This window comes from Schistosoma haematobium, chromosome 2, assembly GCF_000699445.3.
Source record: "Schistosoma haematobium chromosome 2, whole genome shotgun sequence".
Lineage (NCBI taxonomy): Eukaryota > Metazoa > Platyhelminthes > Trematoda > Strigeidida > Schistosomatidae > Schistosoma > Schistosoma haematobium.
Genome location: NC_067197.1, coordinates 15,379,924 through 15,403,628, shown reverse-complemented (window position 1 = coordinate 15,403,628; position 23,705 = coordinate 15,379,924). Strand labels below are relative to the sequence as shown.

At 30.1% G+C, this 23,705-nt stretch overlaps 1 protein-coding gene across 1 annotated transcript in view; it reads right to left on the bottom strand.

Moving 5' to 3' along the window:
* SLC6A4_2 (Sodium-dependent serotonin transporter) overlaps nucleotides 1–22,673 on the bottom strand; it is a 61,906-nt gene extending 39,233 nt beyond the window's left edge. The window contains exon 1 of the mRNA XM_051219163.1: nucleotides 21,858–22,673. Within this exon, the coding sequence (XP_051067602.1) occupies nucleotides 21,858–22,437 (580 nt within the window). The 5' untranslated portion in view covers nucleotides 22,438–22,673. The remainder of the gene's footprint in view (nucleotides 1–21,857) is intronic.
* Nucleotides 22,674–23,705: the final 1,032 nt, after the last annotated feature.

The following is a 23,705-nucleotide window of genomic DNA, read 5'->3' as shown; positions in this document are numbered from 1 at the left end:
CTTCTTTTATTCATAGAATTATAATGTTTTTAGAGTACATTGCATTTTTGAGTTAAGAAAAAACACTATTTAGACTTGATTAATCATTGAGATAATAGAATATATATTTGAATATTCAATTTCATGTAGGTTATTGGTTTTATGGTGTGCTCGGTGAGACTATAACTTGTGGACGACATGTGATCGTGACTTTGAGAGTGTCTGCCTACTTATTAGTGCTAAATAGTTATAAAACACTTTGAAGAATAACGATTATGATTCACAGTTGATGGTTAGGGTTAGAAATTAGATTCACAGTTTTCATCATGAACTGACATCAGTTATACTGTCAAAATTCTATTTAACCAAATGGATGAGGGAATTTCGCTCCAACATCCAAGACCTATTATCGTAAATCTGATCGGTTCGTCCATAAATCATAGTCTCGCCGTTTTCTCTTATATTTCATTTGTTTAAAATTTCACATACCTTTATGTCATTTCAAGAAAAGTGAGAATAGAACACAGAGGAAGTTAAAGTCGAATTAGAAGGCTTTTTATCATAGTGAGATAAATATTATATTCAATTTTTTACAAGAGAAACAAATGATACGTTCAATATTATTATTGTACATATTGCAAACGATATATATGTCTCATCTAATGCTAGTACAACGATAAAGCTAGATTATTTTTACTTATATAGGATATATAAGAATGTTTAATTGTGTGGCAAAGTTTTTTTTATTATTTTGATAACAAGTTTGTAAATGAATTTCAGACAAAATATGTATAGACAGTTCACATCTATAACATACTTAGTCATTTACAACCTCTACAAACATACATATTCCACTTATCTAAGAGTGAATTCAAGGAATATTCATAAAGCTGCCAAATACTAGAAGCATGTTCAAGTGTTATATACAATATAGTGAAAACCAATATATTTGATTACAAATTATAATGATAGACCAAATGATACAGATATATAATCTGAAAACGTTATCTAACATTTTGTTAATTAGTTTAGAGTCAAATATTTTCTTACGTAATGATGAAAATAATGAAATAAACATGAAAATAGCCATTTTAATGAACAACCTTCCGAATAATTACATGTTTATCATACTACTAATCCCCATATGATTACTATTAACTTTTAGACAAAGGGAATATATAGGAGATTTATATTTTAATTTCTCTATTGAAATCCATTGTATATAAACTTGTCAACTGTATAAATAATAATCTTTCCTTTCATTTTAAATTACCATTAATAATACAAACAATGGTAATGCACTGTTGAACAGATTTTACACAGACCATCTATATAGTCTTGTAATATTAATATCTTCATTGTTATTTGTTTATGACTATAGTTTTTGAGAATTTTTTTCCTTAGATTTTATTTCATTTCGCTAGTCAAAATATTCTACTATAGTGTACGAAGTTTGAGTACATAAAATTATCCAGCATAGACAAATGTCATTTAAACTTAACACAGTTATACAAGTTACTAGTATTCTGTTATTCAGATTGATCATCAGTATAGGGGTTGTGGAGATTATTAAGTTTTTGATTGAGATCAGGAACTGAAACTTAATAATCTTCACAACCCAAATACTGAGGATTAACATGTGTGCTCACTAGTGACTAGCTTCGTGAGGGAATTCTCAGACTTCTAGTGAGCTAATCTGTGTGGTGTAGAGACAGGTATCTACGGTAGTACAATGGAAGATGGTCGCGCGATTTCAGGGATTGGTTGATGTTAGACACTAGCACCATTGAAGGCCAGATCGGTGGTCCAGTAGATGAAGCGTTCGCGCGCGAGACTGAAGGCCCTAGGTTCAAATCTCGCTAGCGGGATCGTGGATGCGCACTGCCGAGGAGTCCCAAAATAAGACGAAACGGCCGTCCAGTGCTTTTAGGTTTCCAGCAGTGGTCTAACATCAATCGGTTCATGATCTCAATCAAAAATTCAGATTGATGTTATATTACGTATGAAAGTTGAGTTAAATTGTTCCCTGTATAAAGTATATAAGATGGTACAAAATCTTACAAGATTTTGTAATTTACAGTGTTGAGTAGAGTTTAAGTATTTAAACTACACATTAGACAGTTCCTAAGTAACATACTAACTTGAACGTAGATAATTTGAAGACATTTAGACAAATGTCGAGTTTGTTATTGAAATTATTATTGTTTTGTTTTGTTTTGCATATTTATTAGTACAATATAATTAAACTGTCATTAAAGTCAATCATTTATGTTAATGAGTTAATAGAATGTCACATGATATTCCAATATGAAGTTGACACATTAATTTGTTGACTACATATTTGTTTATTTTAGTCTGGGATTTCAAAATGGTTTTTTTTCTTTATTTAAAAAAAAACAAATAAATAGCATAAATATTATTATTAATGGGACCGATTAAAAAATAAAGATTAAAACTTGTATAACTTATTAATGTTCACTTACTTCACTGGTTGAGATCATCAGTCAATTGAAGCTAAACCACCATCGAAAATCTGAAAACACTGGATGGCTGTTTCGTCCTATTGTGCGACTCCTCAGCAGTGCGCATCCACGACCTCGCCCCCTGCGAGACTCGAACACAGGACCTTCTGGTTTCGCGTGCGATCACTTAACCACTTGACCATTGAACTAGCCGTCATCCAGTGATGTTAATATCTAACTTCAAATAATCCACTAAATTCAGCGACGCACCCACCATTGTCATCAGTGAGTTACTATCTCACAACTGACCTGGTTGAACTCCACTGGTCACTGCTTTTCACTAGAACTCCAGGAAATACCTCTTGAAGTCACTCACTAGTGAACATATGATGATTATAATCTGAGAATAGTTTTTTGTGGATATTGTATCAATTTCACTTATTTATTGTTAGATATAATTAAACTATTTATTAAAGAGGTATACAAAAGCTTATAGAATGTTCTTTATATATATATTACAACAAACAACAACTATTTATCATTCATGAATAGCTGATAGGTATATTTGTGAGTAGTAGTAGTGTAGTGACCAGAAGACGAGTGGGGACAATCGAAGGTATTTGATACGAAATTACAGAACATCTCAATAAAATCTGAGAACCATATAGTAAATAGTTAATTCACAAAATATCAATTCATCATATCAAACTTGACTGTTCCTTTTTTAGATATCAGTCCATTGTCTCAGATTTCATTGTTCATATATTTTCATACCAATTGCGTTCCACTCCTGTTCTTTCCTTCTCGACCTTTTACTGAAATACATTCTATACCTGACCAACGTTATATACTACTTTTGTGGATATAAGTAACCCACACCACAGTAGTAGTAATATCATATTAAGTGGTTTTAAATACTAAATTTCATATGAATGTCTTATGAATGTGAAATGGTAACTATTATTGATCAACCTGTTACATGTTCATAATAATTTACATGTTACATAGAAACTTAAAATCATTGAATATTTCGCTGATTTTTTACCAAAAAATTGAATTGTTAAGTATTTTGTTGTCTAAAAAAGGAGAATCAGATTATTACAAAGAAATCATTTACTACTAAAAACAAGCAAACAAACCTCATAACACTTATCAGTTTATAGCTTATTTATTCTCTGTGTAAATTGACATCATACAAGTTATTATATAGTTATGATTAGTTTAAACTCATAACACGATTATATTCATGATCAATAGTATATTGTTTTATATAGAAAGTTCTGAGTTAGTAACTTATTACTGTTCTTTTAGACAGTTAACGTAAATGACCTAAATGCTATTACATAACATGATTATATTAGACTAATCTATTAGCTACAGTCAAATGATTTAAATTAAGTTAATATAACCAACAGATTTTGATTTGGTTGAGAATTATTCAATAGAAAATGATCATACAACTAGTTGAAGTGATTAAGTTATTCATTCCTCGAAAAATAATTAAATAATCTATTTTTAATAATTATTATCATAATCTATGTCTTATTATATCGTTTTCTAACCTTTTGTAAGGATTTCAAAATTGACAAAACGGAAAATACAAAATTGTGCTCTATGGTATTGATGGTAACACTGTCCTGAGTAGGATACAAATGATTTATCATTTTTATGTGTTTTTTCTCACATAAATAATAAATCTTTACATTGTCTATACCTTTTGAATCTTTGGGAAATAAAATTGTTGTCCCCTTAGAAAAACAGTAGTTATACATAGTATTGTAGTAAGCCCATTCAACTACTGTATTATTTATCTGCTCACTATAATTTAGACACTTAATCCACTATGTAATTTTCTGTGTGAGTATGATTAAGCACATTTCTGCACATCAATTTTAACTTATTCTCCCATTGGGTTGTAATACACAGAAAATCAATAATTTATCCATACTTGATTAACACTCATAAATATATATGGATTTTTAACACTTATACAAACACATATACACACACTGGTTTCCCCTGTGTGCTTGCTTCCTGTACCCATGTGGATTTTATTAATCTTTAACAATAAACTATCTCTATAAATGGTGCTCAGTCTTTTGAATAATCTCGAGTAAATCCATAATTCTACTAGGAGATTTAGCCTGCATTAAATACTCAATTAACGGGATACTAGTTATTGGAGTCAGATATAGAGGAAATTAACCTCTACAAAGTTGGTGAGCCACATTTAGAACACGCACTATTCCTCTACAATATCTTGGAATATTTTAGCTTCTTGATATAATTTTTTCTTAGAACTTTTACTGAATAATGAAATTAGTCTTATTGTTAGTCAGTTCATGTATATTATATGACAATGTTGACTGATTTATGAGATGTTTAACCGGTTTCTTTTTATTCACCTCATATTCTGTCATTTCTTATTCCTTTCTTTCTTGGAACTTTATTCTAAAATGTAATCTCTTATAACATTGGAAAGAACTTGATTGTGTCAAATGGTCTCTAAACTGCAGATTAATATGTAAATATTGAAATAAAATCACTATTTCAAATTAATGTACAATAATATTTTTAGTTTTAAAACGTATAAATGACAAGTGACCGACTGAACGTAATCTTGTTGTGATTATACTGTAAATAATGAATTTGAAAACTAAGGTCATTTAAACAAATACAGTTTTATTACAATCAAATATATGAAAAAAATCACTTAAAAAGTTGTATGATAGTAATCAATGTTATCTTATACTCTTAAACTATCAACCATGAAGTATAGGAACATTGAATCATCATATTACAACTGATCAGTTGAAATATTCGGAAAAGAAAGGGTATTAAGCATCAGTTAACACCACTGAATAATAATAATAATAATAATAATAATATAATCAAAATAATCAAGGCCAAGGTAATGATAACGATAAGACGTACTTCTTTTGTACGCATAGTTCTGGTTTAAGCTCCTGGATTGTAAAAGCTTCGGTGAAAGGAAAGCCGTTAGGAGTACTATACTTGAACACCTAATCGACTGTAACCATTCTACAGATCTACAATCTGACTTTAAGGTTGTTTATATGATTCGTTCAAATCTACCCAGATTTCTTCGTATCCAAGTCTTAAAAATAGCCAAAGCTCTTACAATCTAAGGACTTAAACCAGAACTATGCGTACAAAAGAAGTAAGCCTTATCGGTAACTTCACTGAATGTCTCTAGTTTATTTCATTTGTAACAGTTTTCTAGGTATATGAATATCTCATCAGGGTTTGTATTTTCAGAGTTTAAAGAACGAATAGATCATCGTGATTAATTATGTAAGATCACAAATTATGAGTCAATCGATGCTAGACCATCATAGAAAACCTGGAAGCACTGGACGATCGTTTCATCCTAGTATGCGATTCCTCAGTAGTTGATATAAAAAAGTATTCATCAGAACTATATACTCTAACAAATTTGAAAAATAACCAAAAGTGTTTAAACTGTTTGATTTCATGAGAAATTTACCAGAAAACAATTAGACCTAAAATGAAAGTATTCGTTTACTTTGTTATAATACTCATGTAGGCAGTTCTAATTAGACGTTTTAAGCATAAACTATCATCTATAGGGTTATTAATTTATTCTCGTTTATGTTCATTGATATTACATTACTGGACAATTAGTCTTACATATGAATCATTAATAATGATTTATTTTGTTACTTATCATATCATACTAGCAGAGATTATTTAACTCATTATATATCTATTGAATTTTCTAACAAACACTTACTGGTTTACTTATATTTAGGTTATTAATAGGAACGTGACAATATGTTCTTGAATAAAATTTGATAAAAACGTTAATTTAATGTACAAGAATAAAGAAGGGTCAGTTTGTCAATTTCGGTACACTAAATATGTCGACAGTTAACAAGGATCTACATACTTACTTACTTACTTATGCCTGTTACTCCCAACGGAGCGTAGGCCACAGACCAGCACCTTCCAATTCACTCTGTCCTGAACCTTCCTTACTAGTTCGATCCAATTGCTGTTCATTCTTCTCATGTCTGTCTCCATTTCTTGGCATAATGTGTTTTTTGACGTTGAAGGCTTGCCTTTTGACACAGTTGGGTGCTTTCTTCAACGTGTGTCTTATTCACTTAAAGCGCTTCTCCCTGATTTCCTCCTCCGCTGGGATCTCGTTTGTTCTCTCCCACAATAGGTCGTTGCTGATAGTGTCTGGCCAACAGATCCGAAGTATTTTGCATAGATCGCCCCATACAGTAGGACTGTTTTGAAATATGTACTGAAAATTCTGACTTTGGTGTTGGTTGACAGTTGTTTTGAGTTCCAGATATTCTTCAGTTGTAAATATTCCACTCTTGCTTTGCAGATCCGGGCCTTCACATCTGCATCAGACCCACAGTGTTCATCAATGATACTGCCTAGATATGTAAAGGTTTTTACATCTTCCAAATCTTCTCCGTCATGTGTGATTGGATTGGTGCATGCTGTGTTGTATCGGAGAATCTTGCTTTTCCCTTTGTGTATGTTAAGACCTACTGACGATGGGGCTGCTGCTACACTGGTCGTCTTTTGCTGTATTTGTTGTTGCGTGTGCGATAGAAGAGCCAGATCATCTGCGATGTCTAGATCGTCCAGCTGCACCCGAAGATCTACATTGGACTGTTATTATCAACTTTAAATATACAACATTTATAATTATATGAATAATAATTAACCAACAGTCGAAATCTTTCCGGTTCATAATGTGTTGTTAAAATACAAAATGGTCATTTTGATCGAAAAATATATCTTGAACCAAAGATGTTTGTGCATTGATCTATATCCATCGGTTAATGTTAATCCTGAAAAGATTCTACTTAGAATGCATGGAAAAAAATGTTTTGACACAATTCACAACCAAAAGGAACCAAGATATTCTTATGTAATTCTGTAGATTAATTATCAGTATCCAGGACATAAAACTAATCAAAATACAGTTGTTTTTATATTGGAAATCTGTAATACAACCGAGGTAGATAACACCAGCAGTAATTTACGTTTTAATGTAGAACACTGTCGCCTATGTTTATACGATCATTAGTTTATCATCGTTAACTTAGTGAAATAGCCACACTTATTCCCAATGTTTTATTATGATAAATGAATATTGTACTTGGATTATATATAGTTTTACAACCAATCAGCTAAATTTATGCAAAGTGTTACGAGATGACTAACAATCACAAAAAACATATATGTTGATTGAATGCAGTTAAATGAACAGATACCAAAAGATAGAATAACCGATCCGCACAACGTTATTTCATGTAAATAAAATGAAACGTCTATACATCGAATATTATATTTGTGAATAAAGATAATTTAACGTTATTTAAGACAATTGATTGTATGAAAGCAGTTTTGTCAGTAACTCATCAGCTCATGAAATTAAACACTGAATATGAAGCTTAATTATTGTCTAGCACATCAAATATAGATGAGGGTTGATTTTTTTTTCTAAAACTTCATCTAATGCAATTAATTCTATAAGTAATAGTGGTGTATCTGTTAGCCTTTTAATACTGAAATCCATTTAATAAGTGAAATGTTTGTGTGTATATTCTATTATAAGCAGGACATGAGTTAATGAATGTTTAGAAGTAAACAATCTTCTATGAGGCTTCCATTTTATTCTTCCACTACTAGTTAAGAAGGCCTAATTTAAATATTAATCAGTCAATTAAAAGGATCGTAGAGTATAGAAGAAAAATGCACAGACGCGATTTGCGATTCCATATCTGAGTCCCTAAATTAATTTATTAAGATGAATGGCAAAATAGTTTTAAGATCAATGACGGTAAGGAAATTAGCCATAGGGAATATGCTTCAATTAAATGTGGATTTCCAGGGTGAAAGATTTAAAATAATTTTAAAACTCAGGATCTAAGGGTAGACAATAAGTTAATACGTTTACTCCAATGCAATCGATTCCAAGACATGTAACCAAACTTCTCCTAACATCGACCAGTATAGTCTTTCAAACAGGTACTCTACACCCACCAATATGGCTCGGCCCAATATTCGCTGACTTCATGAACTGTGACCATATCTTGATTCGACCGCCATCAGCTTTCCATCAACCAACTCCTACATTAGTTTGAGTTACGTAATATATGTCTAAGTCACCACAGTTTGTGAAGACTGACAGCCTCATCAACACTGTTTATTTGACTGATCCATCAATGTCTTGAATATTCTAATAATCAAATACTAATAACTCATAAATGTCATTTTTTTCAAGGAAGCGTTTCACAATTATAAAATTATGGAAGGTGAATTATGTTGCCATACAGAGATGTCTCAGTTTTGAGATAAAAAATATTACTAACTCCATAGGTGACATATTGAGAAAGTCAAATAAACTTTTTGAATATGTACTGAGATTTTATCAGTAACCAATTCATTGGCATTAATGAGACTTTCATTATAAGTGAAGTAGTCAAAGAGTACACTAAACACCATCAATATATAACATAAAAATACAGAACAAATAATACTAGATAAATATATATCATAGAAATAAATTTTAAAAAAAACATTCCAGAATTTATCTAGTTACTTTGGAAACTGTAAATATTGATATGGAAGTTCATAAAAGTATTTTGTTTTACCATGAAACTTGTAAAGTGCACATTATTGAATCAAGAAATAATGTCTCTCGACAAAATAATAAAAATTCACGGAACTTCACGTGATTTCCTAAGGTTTAATATATCCAGTTAAAATTAATAAATGAATATATTATCTTAAGGTGAGACTGTAATTTATGGACGACCTTTGAGAGACACTTAAGTGACCTTGACAGTGTCTACGTACTTACTAGGGCTAAATGAGGGTTATAAAACAGTTTGAAGAATAAGGATTATGATTTGTATTTTATGTTTGGGGTTAGGATTTATATTTAGGGTTTTCAATCAGGAACTGAAATCAGCTAAAATGCCAGGATGGTATTTAAACAATTAGGTGAATGAATTTCGCGTCAAAATCCAAGACCTGTTATCTTATACCTGATTAGTTCGTCCATAATTTACAGTCTTGCCTATCTTGAATTTTCGCTATTATTATATTGAAGTAGGTTTATATTGATATAAAAATGGTTTATATATAAAGAATTACTGATGAAAAGTGATTTAAATTTCAATTCCACGAGTGTTAGAGTAGGAAGCAAAGTGTAATATCATATCATTTTTAACTGCAATATAGACGTGTGCATCTGTCCACACCGGTCGTACAGTTCACATGGAACGCATTAGTTTTGTTTAAATGGAAATGAATGTATGAACTATATTTTTTTCTCGTTTTTGTTTATTTTTTCTCAGAATAAATATAGTCAACATGAGGTGAGAGAGAAAATAATCGAATAAAAATGTCCTAGGAGTTTGTACATTCAGGCTCGTGATCACCTCTCAGTGTGGTTAAGCAAAGGTGTAGTAAAAACGGTTAACAGCTCCATTTTAACCCATTTAATTCAGACCGTACATACAGCCAACATGGAGCAATCTTTCGCAATAATATATCGTGTTAACAGCAGTCTACCTCATTCCATTAGACTGAGAATCCTGCAAACGGCTGTAGCAATCTCTATTCGGTTCAAAAAGTCATAGCTTTGCAACCAAAAGAAATATGTTCAGTCGTTCCTTTTACTTTTGTGTAACCGTTTTGGGTCATGTTTAGTTATTTTTGCATTCGTTTATTTTGTCAAATCTCTATGAATAGTTCACTGTTTACATTTAATTACTTTATTTTTCTTTAAACGCTATATGAACAACTATTTCAGCTATCAAACAATGTAACTACTCAGTGCATTTATTATAAAAATCTTAGTGTACATACAATGGATTGAAATAAAGGATATCAGATTGAAATGGTGAGCTGATATATGATTATACAAATATATAAAACATTTATGAAAATTAATCAGCTTCAATGGTGTTAGATATACACTTTAAACGTAACACTGAAGTATGATATATTCATTTTGAGTTTAATATAAATATACTCCATTAAACGACGGAATTTTATCAGATAGACTCAATCTTAACCATAATACACGGTTGTTCACTCATTTATTTATCGTGTAGGTACTGTGTTGTAGCATATAATGTTGGATATATCTTTCTGTATGTCGTTATCCTTCATAAAGTTAAAAGAATAAAAATTCCCTAGTGTTCCCATGACATATTTTTTTGCAGATCGGAATGGAAAATCTGATATATTTTTCTTTTATTTAATAATACTACTATTATTTTGATGCAGTTTTGTTCTCTGAGCTGGATGGTTTGGTCATGGAGCTTTCATCGTTCTTCGGAACGACATCATCAGCACAAGCTTCCGATAGAATTCATTATCGAATGCTGTAACTTTACATTTGGGTTAAGTTTCATAGTTACAGTTTCTTAGAATTTACTCACTAAGTCAACTTAATTAGCAGTGAGTTTGTATTAAAACTGAATGACTTCTATCTGAAGTTTGTGCTAATGATGTCGTTCAGAAGAATGATGTAAGCTTCACGACGAAACCATCCAACTCAGAGAACAAAACTCCATCAAAATCATCCACATGAGCTACAAGTCTTCATCACTACTATTATTTATTTATAAGATTATGTAACATTATCTATGACTAGAAAGTAATCAAAATCACAATACAAACTGTATAGATAAGAGAATAATTACTTTAAGCTATTTGATAAAGAAACTAGTACAGGTCATGTTGTATAAAATGAAGAATCATATCTTGTATGTTATAAACAATGAAGTATCTTTAAAAAAGATTTGATTTATTCTATCCATATTGGTCGTTATTTCAGTAATATTTGAATAATTTTTTAGTGAAGTAATGATATTCTTGAAACATTGAATAAATTTTATTTAGTTTCAAAGTCAGTTATACTTATGTCACTTCGTCAAACTGTTTCACTTATATCTATTCTACACTAAATCTAACAGTTCTCGTTCATAATTTGTTTAATTTAAGACATATTGAATAAGAATTGTCAATCATTTGTTGGAATGTTTTCATTATTTTAAACATTATATATTGTTGAAATGAAATATCCTAAAAGACAGAAATAATAGGCATAGTTTTAAGAAAATCAATGGACATTCAATCGTCAGCATTTAATTCATAATTGAGGTCTTTCGAGTTTAATACAATTTTCTTCGTAGATTACATTAATATAAATGTTGAAATTATGAAAAATGATTCGTGTTAAGAGATGAAAACATGATCTATTTTTCATTTAAGTACTTCTATGTATCAGAAGTGGTTTTGTGGATATTATAGTAATTTTAATAGATGAGATCATAAGTCAATTGTGGCCAGACCATCCTGGAAAACCTGGAAGCACTGGATGGCCGTTTCGTCTTGTTGTATGAGTCCTCAGTAGTGTGCATCCACGATTCCGCCTCGCGAGATTCTAACTCAGGACCTATCGTGAATTTCATCTTAAACGAATTAACTTCAATGAAATCTTAAAAATATTTGTTGTAGAATTGTCGAAATACTATGGGTTATTGATAAGTCGATATATTAGTAAAACTAATTTGTGAGTTTGATTCTATATATTCATTAATCGGTTAATAGTACATTATATTATGTGTATATTTGGGAAATTAGCAATTAATGTCATTGCTGATGTTAAGATTAATTCAATATAGCAATGTTCATTAGAAAATTCCCATTTTGTTCATCATTTGAATTCATTAGCGAATGCTGTAACTTTACATTTGGATTAAGTTTCATAGTTACAGTTTCTTAGAATTTATTCACTAAGTCAACTTAATTAGCAGTGAGTCTATATTAAAACTGAATGATCAAATCAATCACTGCTAATCAGCATATGAAAATTACCTGCTGTGATTATCGTGATTTGAACTAATTATTAAATGTTCAGTATATATGAAAGGAAAAACATTATTAGTATTATTAACTTTCCTCCATGAAATTATTCGTTAGTCTAAAATTGCTTTGATTCAATTGGTGAAGTTATTAAAAAGGAAGACAATATGAAGTAAAAGAAATTTCAATTAAGTGACACACTTGTCATTCTACGTAGTCACAAAACTTTTTCATAAAAGATTTATTTTACCATTCGTGGAGGAGAATTCATCTTGTAGAATTAATTATCCTTGTTCATTAAACTGGTAATTCTTAAATCAGGACAACCAGTAATTTATACTTCATAATACATTATTCTGATAGTGGATGTTTGTAGTTTTTGACCAGTCGTTCAATTATATTTTCTTTCTATTTGACAGTCAGTATACTATCACTGAGTAATGATTTATACAGTCTATTTCGGGTAAAATATGATTGTTGTTATTCTTAATTTGTAAATGATTAGTAACAAAGAAAATCCTTTATTCCTTTTTAGATAAAATTTAAAGAAATACAGTACATTTCATTAAGTTAGTATACTGTGGAAATACATCTGAGATATTTCACAGCCGGTAGATCTACCTATTCAACCAACATAGATTATCATTTATGATAATTCCAATAACGTATGCAAATTTCACACTGCAAAAACACCACAAATCAGATTAATGATTTGCATAAGAAATATAGCGTTCTTACCACTCACATAAAGCATGTTTCATACAAAGTGTTGAATAATCTGAAACTATCATTATCAAACTTGTCTAGATGTATCAAATACTTAAATCTATTAGTTCCTAATACTACTTAAACTTATGTTAATTATCTGTCTTATGGAGCAACTTACATCTCTAAACTTCAGTTCCTTTACTCATTACGATATTATTAATATATTCTTTAAGTCTTTTATGGTACTCATTTTTTTGTGACAAGACGTTCCCCTAATCTACAAGGAATGGATTGATGTATGATGATATGAAAAACAACTTTGAATAGTTTGAAAACAATCGAAGTTTACACAACAATCAAACAATAATTTTACAGTCTAAAACAAACAATTATACAAGAAACATCTAAGACAGAAACTATTCATCACAATGAATAACTAATAGACTAGTCAATTTTATTCCTAGAATTGTAAATAGTATTTTCCTAATTGATGTATTAACTTTATTAATAGAGAAAATTTAGAGATCATCCACAAGTTGAAAAAACTAGAAGTTCATCGAATTCAATCCTTCAGATTATCAACGGATTGTTAAGTTTCAGTTTTCTCTTGCTTATTGTACAAGTACCAGATCTTAATATACTACTTGTAAACTTTAATAAGAATTATTCATTGATGGCCTAAGGAAATAGTGACCAATTTTTCAGAATATGTGACTTTGATACAGATAAAAACAACATTTCGACCGGTGAAATCTGTGTCTATTCTGTTCATCGGATTGCTATTTTTCAACATCTTTATATTTCAATAGTTGAAATCATGAGTCAATTGAAACTAGACCACTATGGAAAACCTGGAAGCACTAGATGGCCGTTTCGTCCTTGTATGGGACTCCTCTTTATATTTATCAACAACAACGTGACACGTAATCAGTTACTCATCACAGTGTTAACCCATTATGTAACATCAAAATCGAACCAAATATTAAACTAATATCACTTATCCTTTATTAACCAGCAAAAATCTGGTGACTCTCAATTAAAATCATCCATAAATAGTATTTTAAACAATTTCATAATAAATATCCAGTACTTAGGTAGTTTTAATTAAATTACTATGTATAATTGATTTGTGAGATTATTTTCCCAGTTTACACGAAACATACTATCTATTGTGGAACTAGAAATATAAACTGAAACTTAATATATTGCTTGATCTGTTCACTATCTATTCAATAGTGAGCAGATGAACTATATCATAGACTAATTAGTTACTTAAACATTCTACTTATTTTTGTCTGCGTCTTATAGTAATAATGATTAGGTAAATGTTATTCTGAGCGACAACATCAGCACAAACTTCAAATAGAATTGAAGGGCTCGAATTTTCCCACGTATGCTTCACACCTTGTGCTGTCGACCTTGATCTTGATTAATCATTGCCGACTTTTAACCTATCATTATTTTCTCCTTTATTTTCGTTGTATCTCCCATTGATTTGATTTTTAGTCCCATATTTGCCCATAATTCTCATGATTGGTTGATAAAGTGGGTTGATTTCAATGTGTTTGTTGATTGTTAATTGACCTCAGTGTCAAGCTGGCGAGCCTATAATTTATGGACGAACGTATAGGATAACAGGTCTTGGATTTTGGTGTGAAGTTCACTCACCTATTTGGCTAAATAGAGTTTTGGCATTATAGCTGTTGTCAGTTCGTGATGAAAACACTAAATCTGATTCCTAACCTTAACTATCAATTATAAATCACAATTCTAATTCCTCACGCTGATTTATAACCGTGATTTGGTCCTAAGTTATTCGGTGGACATTTTCAAGTTGACTTTAGCGTCTCTCAAAGGTTGTTCATAAATTATAGTTTCATCACTAAGCCTCTAAAAATTCTCTGGTGTTTTTAGAATTGCCTCTATCTAAGATCTCAACATTTTTCCAGTTGAATGTACGTCCGCAATTGTCCACATTCATTGATATAAGTGAGAATATGTCGTTGCGTTTGACTATTAACTGATGTTCATGCTGGCGAATATGAATTGGGTGTCCACTTCGCAGTGGAAACAATTTATTTTGTAGACAATGTTCGGTTTTTCTTTTTTTTGTCATTCCATCCTTTGATTTGCATAGGATTGATTGAAGTGATTTTGTTGATTGTGTGTTACACCTATTCCAAAATGCTTCAACGGTCTCGCAGTAGTTTCTGATATGCCTTTTTATATACGATAGGATGATCTGTTTGCTAGTTTCTGTACTTGACATTGTGCTGATCAGTTTGACTAATATTTTTTGAAGTTGATTGGGTAATCGTTCTTTTGAAAGATAGTCTTCAGGTACTTTTCTTCATTCTTCCGCACTGCAAGTGTGTTGCATTGTGTCCTCGCCCTCTTCAACAAAGTTTGTACGCAGTTGATTTTGTGATAAATTATGGTTTCAAATAAAATTTGGAAAACATAATAAACGTTTGTATCTGGGTCAGTTTTTTACGACCTCATTTCTATGGTATTTATAGAAGTTTTGGATTTTAAAAATAATGTTTCATTCAAGAATTTATCTATATCTTTAAATAATCAACTATGAACTATTGAAGTTACTAAAAACAGCCCAGAATTTCTCGTAAAATGTAAACAGTTACTGAGTTTAAGTGTTCTCTATAATGTTTGGTATTTTTACGGATACTGTATAGTCCTGACATTTCAATGAATATATTTTATTCGCTTGCGAGAGATAGGTGAAATATTTATTAACAAAAGTGCACTTGGTAAGTTCCAAAGATTTAGAAAAGTAAATTGGTGAAAGTATAGCATAGGGAAAGCTCAATCAAGATTGTGAACGAGGGTTTGGGGGGGAGCTTTTAGGAAATCTGAATATTACTTATAAGGAGAAGTAGGATTACATTTGTATATTGCTAAAAATGTTTAAAATGATGGAGGAAATGATTTTTTGCTAAGATTTAATAAGAATGATAGTTTTAAGTGTATCAGATGCCTGATTCTTTCTCTATAGACACTGTTCCTAGGTCATAACCCTAAAGCTTTGATCTTGAAACAAAACAACCCAGTGAAACACCAAATGGTGATCTATGCATTTTTCGCACAATTCATTTAACTGCATGATTGTAGAGCATTTGTGTTGTAGCTAATGTCCGTTTGTGAGGAAAACAGTAAACACTTTGATCTTTACTTAGAATCCTTTACCATAACATCATATACGAGGATCCTTTAAATTCATTTTCATAAAAAACGAGATCTGCTACCACGAGAATGAATCTGAAAGTCTTTTTCCTCAAAATCATGCTATAAAATACCTCTATAGATTCACTATATATGTGAAAACAATTTACGCTTAGTGCTATTATTGTTTTCTTTTCTATAACCTGTTTATTTATAAACTTAACTAACTGAAAAATATGTCGTGACTGTATTGATCTGTTGCCAGAAAAATATTATATTATCCTTTAGAAGTATTATTATTCATTTATTATGTATTTAAACACATGAACATTGGTACAAGAAGGCATCAAATAGATATACGGCACATAAATCATTCGATTTATGTGAAGGCTGAGATAATGCCTGAGTGCCCAAACCGAAGCAGGTGGTTTCCTTGGGGGGCCACTCCTCAAGACTTTGACCTAAACGACCAATCCATAAGACAGTGAAGCAACGTCAGGAGATGCAGTCCCATGGTAACCGGTGACCAACGATTGATTCATATGCCATTTGTCTCTTTACGGTCTTGGAGCTCATATACACCATTGGTTTGGAATCAGGGTTTTCCAACCCCCCTAGGTGGATCCTCCATATCCACGAACCCAGTTAAAGCGTTGGACATTCGCTTTTCGTCCTCTCAATTTCGTAAACAACACCCTTGCTGCGAGAAGGCAGTGAGTAGGAATTCCCTGACAGTGGTTGTATGCACGTGGCCATGTACGAGCATTTCGAGAGGGAGAGCTGACTCTCCTCACTCTCGACCGCACCAGGGCACTTAGGGGCCCTTTTGAAGAAATAACTGCTACACAATTTGTTCACATTATTTTAAAAATAATATGATCAACTTGTAATTAATTGTCTTGATTTATTTTCTATCAAACTGAACATTTTTAATTTGAGTTACTTGAAGAATATTCATTTGTTTCATTATTTATTACCTTATTTTATTACATCATCCGGTTAATTTTTTTTCTCCAGTTTCTCCAGAGTGTTATGATCATTTTTCTTAGGATAATTCAATCTTCTATTGAGTAACATAGTTTAATTACTTTTTCGTATTATTCATATTTCATTAACATACTATACTTTCAGATGATTATTTCACACTTTGTTAAAGAAGCATATTATTTATTTAAGATTTCAGCAGCCACGTCTCCTTTATTTTCCATATTCATAAACAAGGTTTTCTTCTGTACTGTCGATGCTTCTTCATGATGAAGTCTAGGTGTTAAATTATCATGGACGAATGTAAGTGGATAATCATTTCTGACGAGAGTTTTTCAAAGTTGAAGTAGTTTCTCATATATTATGTCATTGGAACAGATTCATCATGAAAAAGTATCGACAGTATAGAAGAAAATCTTGTTTATGAATATGGAATTTAAAGGAGACACGGCTGTTGAAATCTTAAATAAACGGACTTCAAAATCGTTAAACATATTATTTATTGAATTATTTTGTTTAATAATTCCTATATGATCAAACTAATAATGGTTAGTGAATACTAATGAATTATCTATATTATTATTAATCAGATACATATATATTTAGTTAGTAAACACCTCTACACACATAATCATTTAAAAAGTAAAACAATGAGTAAATGTTTAGTGAAACATTTTAGTGATTTGGTTATTTAGTCACTGAGGAAGTTGCTTACACTAAGTCATGAAATGTCAAGAAAATTTAATTTTTCTACTCATTGGGATATCTGTAAATATATTGTTTATTTATTTTAATGTACTCTTTACTTACACTATTAGTTATCTGTTCAACTGACTCATGATTTTAACCATTGAAATTACTATAATATCCACAAAGTCCATCTGATATTATTCAACATGTGCTCACTAGTGACTGGCTTCACGAGGTATATCCTGGAGTTCTAGTGAGAAGTAGTGACCAGTGGAGTTCAACCAGGTCTATTGTGAGATAGTAACTCACTGAAGATAATCGTAGATGTGTCGCTCAATTTCGTGGATTGGTTGAAGTAAGACATTAACACGGTTGGATGCCGGCCAGTGGTCTAGTGGTTAAGTGCTCCTGTGTTCGAATCTCGCAGGGGGCGAGGTCGTGGATGCGCACTGCTGAGGAGTCGCCTAATAGGACGAAACGGCCGTCCAGTGCTTCCAAGTTTTCTATGACTGTCTAGCTTCAACTGACTCATAATCTTAACCATTGAAAAAATCTAATATTATAGATTAAACTAAAACTTTAGAAATGTTACAAATAATCCTATGTAAAATGTTTCTAAAGTAACAGATGTCACATGATTGACATACACACTAATTTATTCTTGACTAAAATGGTATGTAAAAATATTATAATGTAATTCAATACAAAGGTATGAATTTATACATTGTAAACTATCAAATCTTAATGAGATAACAATGACAACCAATCGTACATTAGTATATAAAAATACAATTTATCTATAACTAGCTATTGATCAGTTTAAGGTAAGATATTTTTATTAGTTTCTAATTAAACTTGAATAGATTATAACAAATTTATCATGATATTAATTAAAATACCTTTTATCTACGTTGGTACAATTGATTTCATGACCATGAATAAATGAGCAATTTATTAATCAGTAGGTTATAATCAATAATAATGTGTGTCCAGTCATTCTTATTGCAGATTGAATTATATCAATCAAATTTAAATGTGGTCACTAGTATTAGTGGCTCAACATCGCATGCATTATGTTGAGATGTAAGATGGTGGTTTGAGGTAGTCTACAAGAAGCATCAATTCCCTTAAGCTTATAGGTGCACCTTACTGACGAGTACCAAACAGCACGAAATGTAAGTCAAGAATTTACTGTTTTCTACCTCTAACTACAATCTTACATCTTATGCAAAGTTTAGCAATATTATTGTTCTTGTTAAAAGTAGAACTTTTTGATTAATAGACTGTTTATTTGAAATGTATTTTGACTTTATTGATTAGTTTTCGTCTTCCAAAATAACATGCCATAATCTTTCTGTGGATGAATCCAACAATAACAAATTGATAAACTTTGATTGTTCAGTAGTGAATGGCAATTAGATTAAGTAGTTAATAAAATTAGTCAAATACTACGTCTAATGATCCATAATCTATAAGTCGTTTGTCAGAATTATAAATCCTTTGAAAATGATGAAATCAGTTGTGACAGGTTGGAAGTAAGTTTCTATAAATTTATCACTTTAGATTATCCGATGAAAAGACTTACATCACAAAAATAGAAGAAAGTTAGTGGTAGTATTATTCATAGATATAATAGTGTGATTAATAAACTTTGATTTTCAGATGTTTCAGTGCGACTTATCTAATAAAATGTAAGTTTATTTATTTTTGTCTATGAACCTATAATGGAATATTAATTTATGAATAGTTTTGAATCATAGAGTATAAATTAATTTTTATTGGATTAATTATCTTAAATAAAAGGTCAACTAGATTAGAAATGGAGGGTAAGAGGAGACAACGATAATAAAGAAAATAATGTGAAAACAATTTGAAACCACATCACTGTGGATAATTTTGCTAATATTACCAGGGTAGGTTAAAGGTGAGAACAAACTGTTTTTCAATACACAGAGGGGATTTGAAATTTTATATGGCTAAGGCTTCAATAAACCTTAGTATACACCTTTTTGTACTTTTGTACAACACCACATTATTTCTGCATTATCCATGTCTCCTCTCACCCTCCACTTCTAGTCTAGTTGACCTTTTATTTTTATATAAAAATGATCTTAACAACTATATGTATGATCGGATTGTTCTAAATGTATTGCGCTAATATATCGCATAGTTCTGATAATCTTCGTCTTATTATTACACTATCGAAATTTATCAAAAGGACTAATTGTTTTAAATATACATTATTTAAAAACTTCAGATCCTTAAATCTTAGTTTAATGATCACTTTCAAAATATCAGATCATTCTGATGTATATAATCCATATTATCATATCAGTCGTAAAAATAAAATTTATAATTGTGATACACATGTATTTAAAACGTTGCTTAGTTGATTACGATTATTATTGTATGAAATAATAAGAAATAGGCTTGCAGCTTTAGATAATTTCATCATTTCAAGATTCTATCAATGTTCTAAGCGATTTTATGTAAAGTCATTTCAATAGTTGAGATCATAGGTCAATTAAAGCTAGGTCAATATGAAAAACATGAAAGCACGAGACGGATAAGTCCTGGGTTTTAATCTCGTGAGGTGGGGTTGTGGATGCTCACTGTTGAGGAGTCCTACAACGGGACGAAACGACCGTCCAGTGCTTCCAAGTTTTTCATGATGGTCTAGCTTCAATTAACTCATGATCTCAACTATTGAAATTATTATAATATCCACAAAAACCCCTTATGATACTAAAGTAATTTATTGAATTCAATAAAAGTATTTGATTTATTTTTTTGTTCTTGTTGCTTATTTCATTTACTACACTAATTAATTTAATTGAATAAACATTTAGTTATGAAAATGTTATTCACCATTGAACTATGAGAAATAGGTTATTTCAACTGGAAATTAATTCTTTCTTGTTCAATCAAAATGATAATAATAATAATCTTTCTCTTTAAATTAATCATTCATTATCAGAAGGGGTTTTGTGGATATTATATTCATTTTAATAGTTGAGATCATAAGTCAATTGAAGTTAGACCACTTTATAATTACACAATAATGGAAATATTATTATTTGTATTATATAATTTATAATTAAATAGAAGATATTTAGAAAAAGAAGTTGAATAATTATTTCTATGGTTATTTCCATCATATTGAACTAGCATGGTTTTATGTTTCGTAATTTTGAACAAAGTTTTGTATTGGTTGTTTGAATCTTCTGTTTAATATCTAGGACTGTAATTGATCAGCCTTTTATTGACAAATGTGCATTCTATGCGGATTGCTTTGATATTGTCTTAATTCACAAGTATTCTAGACAAAGATAGATAGTGGCTAGCGGTGGAATTCAGGACGCCCGTTTCGTCCTATTTAGGACTGATCGGCTGGATGTACCTGCATTTCATAGTTAATCTTCACTCTGGTGTTCGAACCCAGTATCGTTCACTTCAAACGCAATCATGTTATCCACTTAGCTACTGAGTTCAGATAGCCATTAGTTTATGCAATGGGTTGAAGTTTTAATTCATCTTTGTACATAAATATTTTAAAATTATGTATCATTTTAGTGACATTTAGCCCTTAATTCATAGTTTTTACAATAATATGCATGTTTTTATTGGTTTTATTTTTTAAATGCACAACTACACTAAACAACAAATGTAATTAATTATGTCGACTGGTTTGAACGAGATCATGTTGATTTTAGTACATTTTACAAAATTTTGCACCATAAGTCAATATATATATATATCAGCCTTTTTATTCTGAAAAAATTATTTATGTATCAAAGTATGAAGGAATTTTTGTTCATAGATCAACATCAGGTTAGGTTTTCATGTTTTATCATTTATGAACAAAATGAAATTGAAATGTAATTGTGATCAACATTAAGATCCTTAGATTTCTTAGTTATATATATATATATATATATATTAAAATTTACTTGAGCCTACCTCCACCGTTACGATAACATATAAATGGAAATCGCCAAATATTTCCAAGATCTACAGCGAAACCAATAACAGCCAATAAGAAATCAATTTTCGAATCCCATGTTTCACGTTTTTTTCCTTGAATAACATTATCTAGATTTGTAGATTCTATTTCATTATTATTTCCAAGATTTTCACATTTCACTGTTATACATTTATTATCATTATCATATATTAAATCATTTGATAAATTTGTATGTAATTTATCTATTGTTGTATGACTTTCTTTATTACTCAATTGACTTTTTAAAGGTATATCTAATTTTTCACTTGACATACTCATTAAATCATTATCCTGTCTAGAAAACACATTTAAATTTTGTTCTAAAGGTTGTTGAAATTGTGAAGATAATAAATAATTAGGTTGATTATGATTAATTTCATCAATTACAATTCTTGTTTCTAATTTATTTTGATCAATTTCAGATGGTAAACAATATTTTGATTGTGTTCTCAATTGACAATCATGAATATAATAAGTTTGTTGTTGTTTAAATTGATTCATAAAATTAGAACAAGTTGTCGATGTATTATGATTCATTAAATAATTGAATTAAAAGTACCTTTTATTAAATGTTCAACAATATCAAGATGCCTTTTTTTTGGTAAAGAAGGTTATAATGTCTTAATTATTGAATATTGTAATATGATAAACTTTTATTTGTATATTTTTACAATTAATTACTTTAAATAGAATATAGAAATTGAATAACATAGAATAGTCTACAATATAAATAAGTTACAAATCATTCAACATGTTCCATGACTAAATATTTCATTAATATAATGATAAATGCCAAGTTTTTATTTAGTATAGTTTTTATTCTTATAAAGCTATTCGCTAGTAAGACAATTTTAACCAAAGAGTATACTGAACCGAAACTGACCAATCATTTCTCAATTAAGGTTAGCGCGGTAGAAACATATTTTAAGTATTAAAAAAAAACAAAAAACAAAACAAAACAAACTAACTAATTTGATTATTTTTGTTAGTCTCGTCGATATTACTTAAAATATAACTTCTAGATACTTGAGCTTTTTTTTATATTTCCAATAAACATTATAACTATGGGAAATTAAATCATATCATAAGACGCTCAACAAGTCTTATATTGAGTATATGTTTTATGCTTATTTAAAGAAAATAGATTATAGAGGTTATTCAATGAGAAAGAGTATTTCTACTTGTACATCAGTCTTTTAATATGGTATAGAATTGAGAGATTGTTTACTTCTATTATAAATCTTAAAGTAAACGATATGTATTATTGTCTTTATTGTGCTAACTTCTAATTTTTTTTCAGTAGAAAAGCACAATATTTAATGCTGGCCTTCTGACAGTACAAAGTAATATAAAAGAGTGGATAATTTATACTGAAAAATGTGTAAACTACGGACAATAATAATTAGGTCATTTTTTTGATAGAAGAATATTCGATGAGACTGTAATTTATAGACGACCTTTGAGAGACGCTAAAGTGACCTTGACAATGTCCATCGAATAACTAAGACCAAATCAGGGTTATAAACCAGTGTGATGAATTAGAATTATGATTAACGGTTGATAGTTAAGGTTAGGAATTAGATTTAGGGTTTTCATCACGAACTGACACCAAAATCAAAGACCTGTTATCTTATACCTGATTGGTTTGTCTATATATTCTCAATTTAAGAAAGATTGTACATATGCAATGAAAACATTAAAGTGAATTTAATTCTTCATTTTAAATATTATTTATGTTGTACATACTTATTTATTTGTATAGTGAATCAAATATTTGAAAACACTGCCAGAAATGTGGTCAACCA